Here is a 14,614-nt window from a genome sequence, read left to right as displayed (position 1 = left end):
AGGCTACCCTTCAGGCTGAATTTTTTCCCACATTCCTTACATTCATAGTTCTTCACACCAGTGTGTGTAAGGGTGTGTGTATCAAGGTTACCCTTCAGGCTGAATTTTTTCCCACATTCCTTACATTCATAGTTCTTCACACCAGTGTGTGTAAGGGTGTGTCTATGAAGGTGACTCTTCTGGTTGAATTTTTTCCCACATTCCTTACATTCATAGTTCTTCACACCAGTGTGTGTAAGGGTGTGATATCTGAGGCCTCCCCTTGTGGTGAATTCTTTTCCACACTCCAGACACACAAACTTCCTCTCTCCTTTGTTGCTGGAGTTGCCAGCAGCCAGTTGCTTCATCTGGTGACCACTGACCCTCCTGCCCCCTGCAGCAGTCTGCTCCTGCTCCTGGCCACTCATGCTGCTGTCCAGCCCTGCAGGTGAGGCGGCCCCAACCTTTGCGGCGGCTGAGTGTGTTGCTGTTGTCCTCGTCCTTTCCTTGTTCTCTTTTCCTCCACACACCGGCGTGATGGGCGGCCTGTCTTGTGCAGGACAGCTTACCTACTTCTGCTGCATGAGAAGGTTAAGACTTCCCGGCGGCGGTGGTGGAGGTGTTGTCCTGGCAGTGTTGGGGCTGAGGGTGTCGCTGGCCAGCAGGTCCCCAGCGCTGGCCCGTGGGTGTGGAGCCTTCGTCGTCTTCTTCTTCTGGGGTGTTTTAGGGGGCTGGTTGGGCAGGGCCAGAAGGGATGCTGCTCGGGCCTCGGCGCGTGCTGTTGTTGTCACCTGGCAGTGTTGCCAACTGGAACTTTCCGCTACACACACGAGCCTCAAACACGCTACATTGGACCACAAACGATACAAATTGTAAATATATTTCCACATCAGACGAAATAATGTTATCTGCTGGTTACTGTATAGCCAGGTACCCAAGGCATCTTTTCTCGTGAATAATAACTTATTAGATTCTAATCAGTTTGGCTTCCGTACGTAAGGCTCACTCAGTTGATGATCAGCTCCTTCTAACATATTGTTATGCCGGACGTGTTACTTGGGTTCCGTGTCGCCGTCAGGAGACTCCGTGGGAGGGAGATATGTAAACACTTCGCACCGCTTCTGTAGTTTAATATTCTTCCCTAGTAGTACACTTCACTCGGACTCTTCACTTACCACTAGCTTACTATGACTGGGACTCTCTCGCCCTCTTCTCCTATATATATCCAGAACAGTACAGTCTAGAATGTTACAGTATATTTTAGATCATACAAGAAAATGTAGCAAAAATATATGCGAGTTGGCAACACTTCCCGCCTGGCGCCTGGCTCGCCTTGCTCCCCGCCCCCTTGCTCGTGTCTCCGGGAGCCTTCTAGAGGCCTATGGTCGCCGGGGGAAGCTTCCAGCACAACACTATCCCCCCCTCTTAATTGTGATCGTCCCGATCACACACTTAACTATATACAAACGTAAGAGAATTAATCAAAAACATAATAATCGTCGTATCGCTGTGGACGCCTGCGTTGTCTCTGTCTTGCTTTAACAGAAAATTTTGACATAATTGCTATAACCGAAACATTTATCGACACCACAAATATTGATTTAAGTTCCGAATACAACATAGATGGCTACAGACTCTTCAACAAAGATCGTGTAAGCCGTAGGGGCGGTGGCGTCGCCCATTATGTCAAAAGCTATTTGCAACCCACTGACAAAACACCGGGAAACAGTAACGTTGAACATTTGTGCGTGCGAGTAAACATTGCAAAAGTCAACTTAAATATATCTGTCACCTACAGACCTCCCGGGCAATCACTCGATGACGACCTTGAAATGTACAGCGTCTTAAGGCAGTCACTTAATAACAGCGACTCACTGATATTAGGAGACTTTAACCTCCCCCATATCGACTGGGCAACACTGTCAGGTACAGAAGGCGAGTCACATAGAATGATCGAATTTCTAGAAGAAAATTATCTAAGCCAAATGGTTTCTGAGCCAACTCGACAAAATAATATACTCGACCTTGTTATAACGACCCAAGATAACCTAGTCAGTAGTGTCACGGTAGGAGAACACCTCGGTTCTTGCGATCATAAATTAGTGCGCGTCGACATTAAAGCTCAATCATCAGTGACTGAAAATAAAGTAAAGGTGCCCAATTTCAAAAGAGCTAACTTCGTAGAAATCCGACAAAAACTAACAGAAATACAACTATCAGATGACGGCAACGTAGAGGAAGCCTGGCTAAGCCTTAAAAATCACTTACTCACTCAGCAGAACACATTCGTCCCCTTGTGCGAGAAGCGAATTAACACTAATAAAAGCCCACCGTGGTTTAATAGCGAAATTAAACAATCAGTCAATGAGAGAAAATTGTTTTACAGGTTAAAGAAAGAACAAAGCACGCCCGAAAACATTAGACTTTATAATGATGCCAGGCGACGAGTAAAAGACTAGTAGGTCAGGCAAAGCGTAGATACGAAGAAAATATTGCAGCCAACTGTAAAAATAATCCGAAATCTTTCTTCAGTTACATAAACAACAGAAAGGCGATCAAAAGTGGTATTGGACCTTTAACAAACAGCGACGGTGCACTAGTGACTGACAGCCAACACATTGCAAACCTCTTAAACAATTACTTTTCCTCGGTGTTTAATACTAACAGTCTTCCTCTCGCTACCACCAACACCAGTACTATTGTAAATCTCGAGCATGCATTGCCTAATTTTGAAATAACAACCGATGAAGTCCTTAAAGCTCTCCATTCACTTAAAACAAATAAAAGTCCTGGACCTGACAAAGTATATCCAACTCTGCTGAAAGAAACAAAGAGCGAAATACTCTCCTCCCTCACAACCGTATTCAATATGTCCTTGCGACAAGGCATCGTCCCTTCAGATTGGAAAAAGGCTAACGTGACACCGATTTTCAAGAAAGGAGACAAAAAAGTACCAGGTAATTACAGGCCCATTAGTCTAACTTCGGTTGTAGGTAAGCTACTTGAGGGCATAATTAGAGACAAAATTGTGAATTACCTTGAAAGCCACTCATTGATTGGGGACTCACAACATGGCTTCCGAAACAAAAAATCCTGCCTATCAAACCTATTAACCTTTTATAACGACCTCTTCACTGTTTATGACGTAACCAAATCACTGGACGTAGTCTATCTTGATTTCCAGAAAGCGTTTGATAAAGTCCCGCATCATAAATTACTTTACAAATTAAAGCAAATAGGTATTGACGGTCAAGTAAACCAATGGATCGCGAATTGGTTGAGCAACAGACAACAAAGAGTAGTGATTGACGGATTTAACTCAGAGTGGGCGCCTGTCACTAGTGGCGTCCCTCAGGGCTCGGTCCTTGGCCCAGTGCTCTTCATTATTTACATCAACGACGTGGATGTTGGACTCAATAACCGCATTAGTAAGTTTGCAGACGACACAAAGATTTTCAACTCGGTTCTCACTGACGAAGACAGGCAAAGCCTCCAAGAGGATTTGCACAAAATTTCAGCTTGGTCGGATAGATGGGAGATGCCCTTTAACGTAGACAAGTGCCAGGTCCTTCAAGTTGGAACGAGGAATAAGAAGTTCGAATACGAAATGCGCGGCGTTAAACTCAAAAGCGTTCAATGCGTCAAAGACTTGGGGGTCAAAATCGCGTCAAACCTCAAATTCTCACAGCAATGCATCGATGCAGCAAATAAAGCGAACAGAATGTTGGGCTTCATTAAAAGAAACTTTGTATTCAAGAATAAAGATGTAATACTCCCGCTCTACAACAGTTTAGTCAGACCCCACTTGGAATATGCGGTACAGTTTTGGTCTCCCCACCATGCAAAGGATAATGCTAAATTAGAAGGTGTTCAGCGTCGGGCAACGAAAATGATCCCTTCCTTGCGCAACAAATCCTACGAAGAAAGGCTTTCTACCCTTAACATGTTCTCTCTTGAGAAATGTCGCCTCCGAGGAAAACTGATCGAATGATTTAAAATACTTAATGGTTTCACGAATGTAGACAGATCAACATTGTTTATGATCGATGACACTTTGCGCACGAGGAACAATGGCGTAAAACTCAGATGTAGACAAGTAAATTCAGACTGCACCAAATTTTTCTTCACCAACGTTGTAGTGCGAGAATAGAATAAGCTTCCACCGTCAGTGGTCCAGTGTAACACGATTGACTCCTTCAAAAATAAGCTCGATCGTCACTTCCTTCAACTTAATATCAACTAGAGTAGAAATGCAACGTTTTGGAGTCTTCTGATTAATGTAAAATCACTTAGGTTTAAGGACAGACCACCAAGTCTGGACCATGGGGTCTGTGTGGTCTGATTTTCTATGTAAATCTATGTAAATCTTCTGCTCGGTGCCTCCTGCACGTCTGTCTCCTGGTGCGCCTCGTCGTCGTCCGCTTCTTGGGGTGTCCCTGGAACATCTGCCGAAGCCGGGAGGTTATTTCCCTCGGCTGAAAGGTCCAGAAGGCCTACGTCGTCGTCGACCTCCTCTCGGTCCTGGACGTCCCTTGCGTTTTCGTCGGCTGCTGGGTGTCTGTAGTTGTTCCAGGTGTAGTTTCCCGGACCGTGGTACCTCCATAGGCGGTTGACGTGGACAACTTTCGGCTTGGTCCTTTCCGTTCTCCGGATTCGGTAAGTCACGTCGGAGAGGCGTTGTAGCACAGTGTAAGGGCCTTCCCAGGGGCTCTGTAACTTCGGAGACTGTCCTTTCTTCCTCTGCGGGTTGTAAAGCCAGACTCGGTCTCCTTCCTTGAAGTCAACGTGGCTTGCCCTCATATTGTAGCCGCGCTTCATGGCCTCCCCGGAGAACTTCAAGGCACCTCGGACTTGATGGTGCACCTCTTCCAGCCGTTCCTCTAGTTGACGGGCAAAACTGGAGGCATCCCTTGGAAGGCTTTCCCCAGGAGGCCTTCCTGTCAGTAGGTCCACCGGCAATCGCAGCTCACGTCCAAACATCAGCTTTGCCGGTGAATACCCCGTAGTCTCGTGGGCGGCAGACCTGTAGGCCATGAGAAGCGCAGGCAGCTTCTGATCCCATGAAGACTGATCATTGTTGCACTGCTTGGCCAACTCCTGGCCCAACGTCCAATTAAACCTCTCCACCATTCCATCTGACTGTGGGTGCAGAGGGGTGGTTCGGGTCTTCTTGATACCCAGGAGCTTGCAGCACTCAGCAAGGACTGTTGACTCAAAATTCCTTCCCTGGTCGGAATGGAGCTCATTAGGCACACCGAAGCGACAGAAGAACTCCTCCACCAAAACCTTAGCGATGGTAGTGGCTTCCTGGTCAGGGATGGCGTAGGCTTCCGGCCACTTGGTGAAGTAATCCATTGTGACGCAGATGTACCTATTTCCGTTCGTCGTCAGAGGCAAGGGTCCTGCTATATCCACTGCCACCCGTTCCATGGGGCTCCAACCTCGTATAGTTGCAATGGGGCACGGTGACGCTTCTTGGGGCCCTTCTTTGCACAGCACACCTCACACGCGTGACACCATTCTTCCACGTCCTTCCTCATGCCAACCCAATAGAACCTTTGGCGCAGGCGACTCAGTGTCTTCTTTACCCCAAGGTGTCCGCTGGTGATGCTGTCGTGCATTTCTTTCAAGACGCCTTCCCGGGACTTCACAGGTAGCACCGTGGACCAGTAGTGGTCAAGACCATCATGAGAGACCCAGCGTCGCTGCAACACCCCGTTGTCCATCCGAAGAGTGTCCCACTGAGTCCAGTAATTCTTGGTGGTAGGGCTTTCTCTCGAGATTACTTCCCACCCAGGTCGCGTTGACGATTGACTCAGCCACTCCATAAATTGGTCTCAAATCTCGGTCCTCCCGCTGCAGTTTTCCCAAGTCTTCCCATGGCACCTCCGCTGTCTGTTCCACTGTAGTGCGGCGGCACATATTCTGGACGCTTTCCCTCTGGAGGCAATCAATGTTGACACTCAGGTTGGCAGGGGCGCCGGCTCAAGCTGTCCGCGATACCGTGTGTTAGCCCAGATCGATGCACAATAGTGTAGTGATGTTGCTCTAGTTTACCTATCCAGCGAGCAAGCTGGCCCTCAGGGTTTTTCAGTGACTTCAGCCACCGCAATGCAGCGTGATCCGTGCGGATGGTGAAAGTTGCACCGTACAGGTAAGCATGGAAAAAGTCAAGGCTCTTGACTACTGCCAGGAGTTCTTTCCGGGTCACGCAATAGTTTTTCTCGGCTGGGGTGAGCTTTTTGCTGAAGTAGGCCACAACCCGTTCCATGTCGGCACATGCCTGGGACAGCACTCCACCAATCCCCTCATCACTGGCATCACAATCCAGTATAAAAGGCTTAGAGGGGTCTGGGTAGGTGAGTACGGGCGAGCTGATGAGGGCCTCCTTGAGCTTCTCAAAGGCAACCTGAGTTTCCGCTGTCCACTCAAACTTGCGCCCCTTCTTCGTCAGGAGGTGCAGTGGTGCAGCAATCGTAGCGAAGCCTTTCACAAACCTGCGGTAGTATGAGCACAGCCGAGGAAGCTCCGCAGCTCCTTCACGTTGGTGGGTGTCGGCCAGTTCCTTACCGCAGCCACCTTCTCAGGATCAGTGCGTACTCCAGCCTCGCTCACGATGTGTCCCAAGTATTGGACCTCCTTTTGGAACAGACAGCATTTCTTCGGGCTGAGCTTAAGGTGTGCAGCTCTAAACCGGGCGAAAACCTCTGATAGCCTTTCCATCTCCTGCTCGAAGGTCTGGCCAAAGACAATCACGTCGTCGAGGTAGATGAGTGCCGTCTTCCAGTGAAGTCCCTCCAGCACCCTCTCCATCAGCCGCTCGAACGTGGCCGGCGCGTTGCATAGGCCAAAGGGCATGACCTTAAACTGCCACAGGCCTTGACCGTAGGAGAAGGCTGTTTTCTCTTTGTCCTGTTCCGCCATTTTGACTTGGTGATACCCAGACTTCATATCCAGTGTTGAAAACCACTTGGAGCCCACCAAAGCGTCGAGCGTGTCGTCGATCCGTGGGAGTGGGTATGAATCCTTGATGGTGAGATCGTTGAGGGCTCGGTAGTCCACGCAGCACCTGAGGGAACCGTCCTTTTTCCTGACGAGCACTACAGCAGACGCCCACGGGCTGCTGGACCGCTCGATTAACCCCTGTTGCCGGAGATCATCCATCACCTCATCCATCTCCTTGCGACGGGCTGGTGCCATCCTTCGAGGAGCTTGCTTCACTGGGCGGTGGCTACCTGTGTCGATGTGGTGCTCTACCAGGTCCGTACACCCCAAGTCCAGGTCTCCTGTGGAAAACACATCTGCATTCCTCACGAGAAGCTCCCTGAGCTGTTCCACTTGGGGCTCCTCTAGACACTTGGAGCTCCTGTCAAACAGGCAGCTCCTCCTGGGGCTTCGTCAGGGTTCTCCTGCAGACACAGGTTCTTGGTTTCTGGTCGATCTCTTGGCACAACCCCACCATGGTACCTTGTTTTATTTTCTTTGGGCTGAAGGAGACATTAGCCACGATGACAGGCACTTCCGCTGCAGCAGGGTCTACCAAAGTACTGCCTACAATCACCCCGTTTTCTACCGGGCATCGACTTCCACTCTCTACCACACACAGGCTAGCCGGGGGGGCAACCGTAATTTGACAGGGTAACAGCATCTCCGACCTCGGAGGAATAATGGTGGTGCGCTTGACCGTCACTGGCAGGTCTTCCTTGTTCACAGTCGTCAGTGGCACCCTCCTTCCTCCTACAGTCAGCTGCTTAGCGCGGAAGTCCAGCTCGCACCTGTGGGAGACAAGATAATCCATACCTAGGATGCAGGGGTCATCCATGTCGGCCACGTACACAGAGAGGAACTCTTCCTTTCCTCCGAGCTCAAACTTCACGTCCACTGGGCCTCTGAGCTCTGCGTAGTGTCCTGTGACTCCGCACAGTCGATGCGGCGTCTTAGGAAGCCGACGATGACTCACCACGTCAGGCAATGTGCGTTCCGAGCCTGTGTCGACGACCACAGGCCACAACACTCCGTCAACCTTGCCCTCCACTTGGCAGCTTGTCATGGTGGTTCTCCTGCACACTGATATCTTCGGGGCATGTACGGGACAGACTGGTCGTTGCCCCCGTGAACCAGTCCTTCTTAGTTTCCCGAGTGGTGGTCGCTCGTTGGGGCACATTTTCCGACACTCATTCTTCCAGTGCCCCTTTTCTCCACAGGTCCAGCACTTGGGTCCTTCCCTGGGCTTCTTCTTAGCGGCACCTTCATATTCCTTCTTCCTCTTATAGCATTCGTTCTCCTTGTGCCCAACCTTTTCGCAGTACCAGCACGTTCCTTGGAACCTGTCTGTGTCGCTGACAGCGCCCTTTCGTGCCCTAAAGCCAGAAGTCGAGTCGTCCCTGAAGCTTGACAAGCTAGACCTAACAAAGGACTCAAACTCCATGGCACGTGCCAGAGCTTCCTGCATTGATGTTGGCTTAGCTTGGTTCACTTGTATCTTCAGCTGAGGGCTGTCCAGGGCATCGATGAATTGATCACGCAGCAAAACCGTCAGCAGGTCATGGGTGGCACCTGGGTATGCCTTGTGCGCCATGCTCTCAAGGTCCTGAGCGAGTTCCTGAAGAGACTCGCCGCCTCCTGTTGCGGGTTCTGAACCTAACCCTGAAGAGCTCGTTCTGGTGCTTGGTCCCATATCGTTGCTCCAGCGCCTGTGCCAGCCCGCTGTAGCTGCCCTTTGTCGCATTGTCGAGCTGAGCAAGGACCTCCAGCGCCGCCCCTTTCAGGCTAGTGGCCAGCTGTACCGCGCACTCTTGGTCATCCCATCCGTTCCGAGCTGCCAACAGCTCAAACTGAGCGCGTTAAGCCTCCCAGGAGACCTTGCCATCAAACTCCTGAGGCTTCTTTCTAACAGGCGAACCCAGCAGACTCATGGGGCTGGCGGAACTTCTTGCGGGGATAAACTCAGGCGAAACAGGGCTCAAACTACCCCGGACTTGCGTAGGAGAAGCATCTTGGGTACAACTAGCCCCTGCAGGCACTGGCTGTCCGTTTCCAGCCAAGCAGTCTTCAAGGGCCTTCACTCTGTCACTTACTTCTAATATTTCTTTGTGTGTCGTCTCCCGTACCACCTCCATCTCTTGTTGAAGATTTGTGTGTTCTTTCTCCACTTCTATCAGGCGTTGTCCCAAGTTCGTGGTCACATCAGTCATTTCTCTTCGCACTGATTCACTGCCATCTTGTACTGCTTTTAGCTGTAGCTGTAATCCTGTGAAGCGATCTTCTAACTGTTCTTTGAGTTCTTGGAGTGTTCCTTCTTGTTGATGCTGTGCTCTTTCTTGTTGTTCCTTGAGTTCTTGGTGTGCTTTTTCTTGTTGTTCTTTGAGTTCTTGGAGTGTTCCTTCTTGTTGATGCTGTGCTCTTTCTTGTTGTCCTTTGAGTTCTTGGTGTGCTTTTTCTTGTTGTTCTTTGAGTTCTTGGTGTGCTTTTTCTTGTTGTTCTTTGAGTTCTTGGTGTGCTCTTTCTTGTTTCTCCCCCTGTAGTCTCAAGGCTTCCAAAAGTTCAATCAACATGTCGTCCCTCTGGGCAGCTTGGGAACGAGTCTCCATGGCGAAAAAACAAATGGCTACACTCCTGACACCGGTGTTATGCCGGACGTGTTACTTGGGTTCCGTGTCGCCGTCAGGAGACTCCGTGGGAGTTGGATATGTAAACACTTCGCACAGCTTCTGTAGTTTAATATTCTTCCCTAGTAGTACACTTCACTCTGACTCTTCACTTACCACTAGCTTACTATGACTGGAACTGCCCTCTCTCGCCCTCTTCTCCTATATATATCCAGAACAATACAGTCTAGAATGTTACAGTATATTTTAGATCATACAAGAATATGTAGCAAAAATATATGCGAGTTAGCAACACTTCCCGCCTGGCGCCTGGCCGCGGACGGCTCGCCTTGCTCCCCGCCCCCTTGCTCGTTTCTCCGGGAGCCTTCTAGAGGCCTATGGTCGCCGGGGGAAGCTTCCAGCACAACAATATGATGACGCCACCTGCTGGCTTGATCAGGGGCATATGGTCGACCTTATACTATTTGACTTTAGTAAATCATAACATTATGATCAGTAAGCTCTCCCACACCGGTATAGGGGATCCCTTACTCTCTTGGATACACGGATTTCTGAACGGTAGAGTATTGAGGGTTGTGGTTGGGGGTTCTGAGAGTGATTCTACGCATGTAACTAGTGGAGTTCCCCAAGGGTCTGTCCTTGGACCAACCCTTTTTCTCATTTATATTAACTTTGTGGCTCACGGTCTGACCTGTAAATACAAAATTTTCGCTGATGATCTGAAAATATACCAAAAGATAAATAAGACTACGCCTTCTCTTACAATGTTAGATCTTGCTTCTGCGCAGAGAGATGTAGACCTACTGGTGTCACGTGCGGAATCGTGGGGGCTCAGGCTCAACTCGGACAAGACCCGTGTTCTTAGGTTCTGCCGAGGATCTGCTCCAAATCTTGGCCCGTACTCCGGCTACTATATTAGAGGAAATCCTTTACAGTTTGTGCAGTCTGCATCAGATTTAGGGGTTCAAGTTGATACTTCATTGAAGTTTCATCTCCACATACGCTCTCTTGCAAATAAAGCTGCAGGAATTTCGTCGAATTTACTTAAGAGCACAGTTAACCGTGAGCCTGAGTTTATGAAATCTCTTCTCACCTCTCATATCGATCCGTCCTGTGCAGGAATTTTGTTCAGTTGTATGGCACATAGGGTATGTAGGTGATACTGACATGCTTGAGAGGGTCCAGCGACGATGGACCAAGGAGATTGTTGGACTTTCGCATCTTGACTATGCCTCCCGACTGGATGCCTTGGGTCTCTTCTCTGTGCATGGCAGAATGCTTAGAGCTGACATAGTCAAAGTCTGGAAGATTCTCAATGGCCTCTCTCCTGTGCAATCCTCTGAGTTATTTTCCCTCCAGACATCATCTAGGACCCGTGGAAATTCACACAGATTATTTCTACCCCACAGCAACACAGAAGTACGTAGGCGATACTTCTCAGTCCGAGTGATTGCTTTGTGGAAGAGCCTGCCAGACACAGTTATCCTGTCAACATCCTTAACTGTATTTAACAGAAAACTAGCAGAGTACCTTGGTCAAAGGCTATACGAATTTTAACCCCTACGTACTGTTGTGCTGGAAGCTTCCCCCGGCGTCCATGGGCCTCTAGAAGGCTCCGGGAGGAGCGAGCAGGGGGGCGGGGAGCAAGGCGAGCCGTCCGCGCCCCGCGGGGCGCGGCCAGACGCCAGGCGGGAAGTGTTGCCAACTCGCATATATTTTTGCTACATGTTCTTGTATGATCTATAATATACTGTAACATTCTAGACTGTACTGTTCTGGATATATATAGGAGAAGAGGGCGAGAGAGTCCCAGTCCGAGTCATAGTAAGCTAGTGGCCAGTGAAGAGTCAAGAGTGAAGTAAACTACTAAGGAAGAATATTAAACTACAGAAGTTGAGCAAAGTGTTTACATATCTCCCTCCCACGGAATCTTGTGACGGCGACACGGAACCCAAGTAATACGTCCGGCATAACAATAGTTTCAGTGTTAAGAGTGATTACACAAATATGTATTCTGCTGGCGTGTAGGCACTTGTGGGGTTCCCTTCTCGTGGAACCCGTCTAGGTAAGATGTCTAGGTAGGTAAGGCAACACGAATCTTCCTGTTATTCATCAGTGATTTTTTTCCTTAACAAATTGTCCTGCCACAGTCCTCCATCTTTTTTTGGCACTGGGATAAGTGGGGCATTGTAGGGTGATCGCGAAGGGCGAATCACACCCTGTTGCTGGAGCGATATAAGTTGTTCATTTACTCTGTCATGATAACTGATATGAATGTTATATGGACGCCTGTGCACTACTTTATCAGTGTTTTGCTTGATGGTGCTTAAAAAGTAGGGCGTTACTGTTAATGGTTCTTGTTCTGTGGAAAACACTGTCATATATTTATTTATTAAGGACTTTAATACCTGATTCTCTCTCTCTTCATATGGGAATTTAGCGTCAACAATTTGAAAGAGGCTTTTCTTCATTACTTAAAGCTCTGCGGGCTTCAAGTCTGTCTTAACTGTGTCAGCGGTCTGTACACTAGATACTTGTGGTAGATCAGCGTATAGCTCATGAGTGACAGGCTTCACAAATCCTAACGTTGTATTATCATCTATCTCTATGCTCTCACTTTCAATATTCAAATACAGCACAGTGACATAAGATCTTTGATTGTCAGGTGAAGGGGTCAACTGAACTATCCCTGAGCACAAGACTCTAGCCTGAGTATTACTAACACAAGGCTCAAATAAAGCTTCACTTGCCTGTAGTTGCGTCACTAGCGTTATGTAACCTGCAACAGATGCATGCAGTTGCAAAGGTTCAGCTACTTGGCAACGTACGGCCTTATTTTCAGTAAGACATTCTTCATTTCCATCTACATTTAGCTAAGATCCTTCACCTCTAGATATAAGACATATTTTTCCTGGCATAATGGGTTGTATTGGCATGGTCTCCCCTTATATTATCAGTTTTCAGCTTCGTTTCTTTTGTTCCTTATTTAGTTGCCATGTTTTAAAACTTATTTCGTGTTGCATGAAAAATCAATACTCAACACAATAGGAGTCGGCGAATCTACATCGCGTGTTATCAATAACTCTTGGAAACTTCTTTTTCCTTCCATATTAACTTGTCTTTTACCGTCATTTTCAATATGGTATCTTTGCACAGAGACAATATTCACGGGTTTCGCTTCACATTCATTTACTGCGAGCCCTAATTCTTTAATAAATTCATCCGTTAAAAACTCACACACGCTCCTGTTTCTAGGAGCGCTGCCACTTTTGCATATGTGTTATCATGAGTAGTGCGATCTGCCTACCAAAATTACTCTTGAGTTATGTTGATTATAGCCTTCTTGTCATTATTTTTAAGGGCACTCCCTTGTTCGTTATAGCCTTCTTTTCCTTATATTTACGTGAGGCGGTTACTCCCTTGTTCGTTATAGCCTTCATGTTATTATATTAAAGGTTACTCCCTTGTTCGTTATAGCCTTCATCTTATTATATTAAAGGTTACTCCCTTGTTCGTTATAGCCTTCATGTTATTATATTAAAGGTTACTCCCTTGTTCGTTATAGCCTTCATGTTATTATATTAAAGGTTACTCCCTTGTTCGTTATAGCCTTCATCTTATTATATTAAAGGTTACTCCCTGTTCGTTATAGCCTTCATCTTATTATATTAAAGGTTACTCCCTTGTTCGTTATAGCCTTCATCTTATTATATTAAAGGTTACTCCCTGTTCGTTATAGCCTTCATCTTATTATATTAAAGGTTACTCCCTTGTTCGTTATAGCCTTCATGTTATTATATTAAAGGTTACTCCCTGTTCGTTATAGCCTTCATCTTATTATATTAAAGGTTACTCCCTTCTTCGTTATAGCCTTCATCTTATTATATTAAAGGTTACTCCCTTCTTCGTTATAGCCTTCATGTTATTATATTAAAGGTTACTCCCTTGTTCGTTATAGCCTTCATGTTATTATATTAAAGGTTACTCCCTGTTCGTTATAGCCTTCATGTTATTATATTAAAGGTTACTCCCTTGTTCGTTATAGCCTTCATGTTATTATATTAAAGGTTACTCCCTTGTTCGTTATAGCCTTCATCTTATTATATTAAAGGTTACTCCCTTGTTCGTTATAGCCTTCATCTTATTATATTAAAGGTTACTCCCTTGTTCGTTATAGCCTTCATCTTATTATATTAAAGGTTACTCCCTTTTTCGTTTTAGGTTTGATCTTATTATATTAAAGGTTTCTGCCTTGTTCGTTATAGCCTTCATCTTATTATATTAAAGGTTACTCCCTGTTCGTTATAGCCTTCATCTTATTATATTAAAGGTTACTCCCTGTTCGTTATAGCCTTCATCTTATTATATTAAAGGTTACTCCCTTGTTCGTTATAGCTTTCATCTTATTATATTAAAGGTTACTCCCTTGTTCGTTATAGCTTTCATCTTATTATATTAAAGGTTACTCCCTTGTTCGTTATAGCCTTCATCTTATTATATTAAAGGTTACTCCCTGTTTTGTTCTTCGCTCATTTTCCGTTTTTTCCACTGCAAGTGTGCATATTTATTTATTTATTTATCATTCGTTTACTTATTTAATGTTATTTATTGTAGTTAACTGAGGGGACACTACCCTGGCCTCCTCTTCCTCTGATTCTCCTACTTCACACATTTATCTTAACACTTCATACTTGTCCATATGCTTCATTTTTTTTATTTTTTATTCTTGACTTTTTATCCATACCTCACACTTTTCTTTGTATTTCACATTTTTTTTATAGACCATACTCTACACTTCCTACCTGGGGGTCGCGGGTTAGGCCTTTATAAAGTCACTCTATGGCTGCATGCCCGCCGCGGCACACCACCACCCTGTGAGGCGTAGAGCCCCGTGTTCCCCTCCATCCTGGGGTAACAATCCTAAAACAAACAAACCTGAGAGGCGGGACACTGCCGCTGCCTGTCACCTGACACCCTCTCACTGATGAGTGGATCACGGCGCGGGTGGAGAGAGACTGCCCATCCCT

The 14,614-nt window shown here is 46.9% G+C and overlaps 1 protein-coding gene and 1 long non-coding RNA gene across 4 annotated transcripts in view; one reads left to right on the top strand and one right to left on the bottom strand.

The window, feature by feature from the left end:
- Window positions 1-10,808, bottom strand: part of LOC126991847 (uncharacterized) — a 20,680-nt gene extending 9,872 nt beyond the window's left edge. Inside the window, exon 1 of the mRNA XM_050850503.1 lies at window positions 10,755-10,808. Coding sequence (XP_050706460.1) covers window positions 10,755-10,808 — 54 coding nt within the window. The remainder of the gene's footprint in view (window positions 1-10,754) is intronic.
- Window positions 10,809-13,126: 2,318 nt separating this feature from the next.
- LOC126991851 (uncharacterized) lies at window positions 13,127-14,219 on the top strand. 3 transcript variants are annotated; one of them, XR_007745887.1, is made up of 3 exons: window positions 13,127-13,305; window positions 13,655-13,786; window positions 14,049-14,219. It is a non-coding gene; the product is annotated as an uncharacterized LOC126991851 (long non-coding RNA). The 3 variants fall into 3 exon arrangements; XR_007745888.1 differs by having other exon boundaries at window positions 14,005-14,219; XR_007745886.1 differs by having other exon boundaries at window positions 13,961-14,219.
- The last annotated feature ends 395 nt before the right edge of the window (window positions 14,220-14,614 follow it).

This window comes from Eriocheir sinensis, unplaced genomic scaffold (assembly GCF_024679095.1).
Source record: "Eriocheir sinensis breed Jianghai 21 unplaced genomic scaffold, ASM2467909v1 Scaffold350, whole genome shotgun sequence".
In the NCBI taxonomy this organism is placed as follows: domain Eukaryota; kingdom Metazoa; phylum Arthropoda; class Malacostraca; order Decapoda; family Varunidae; genus Eriocheir; species Eriocheir sinensis.
The sequence above is the reverse complement of the archived record's forward strand: the minus strand, read 5'-3'. Positions and strand labels throughout refer to the sequence as shown.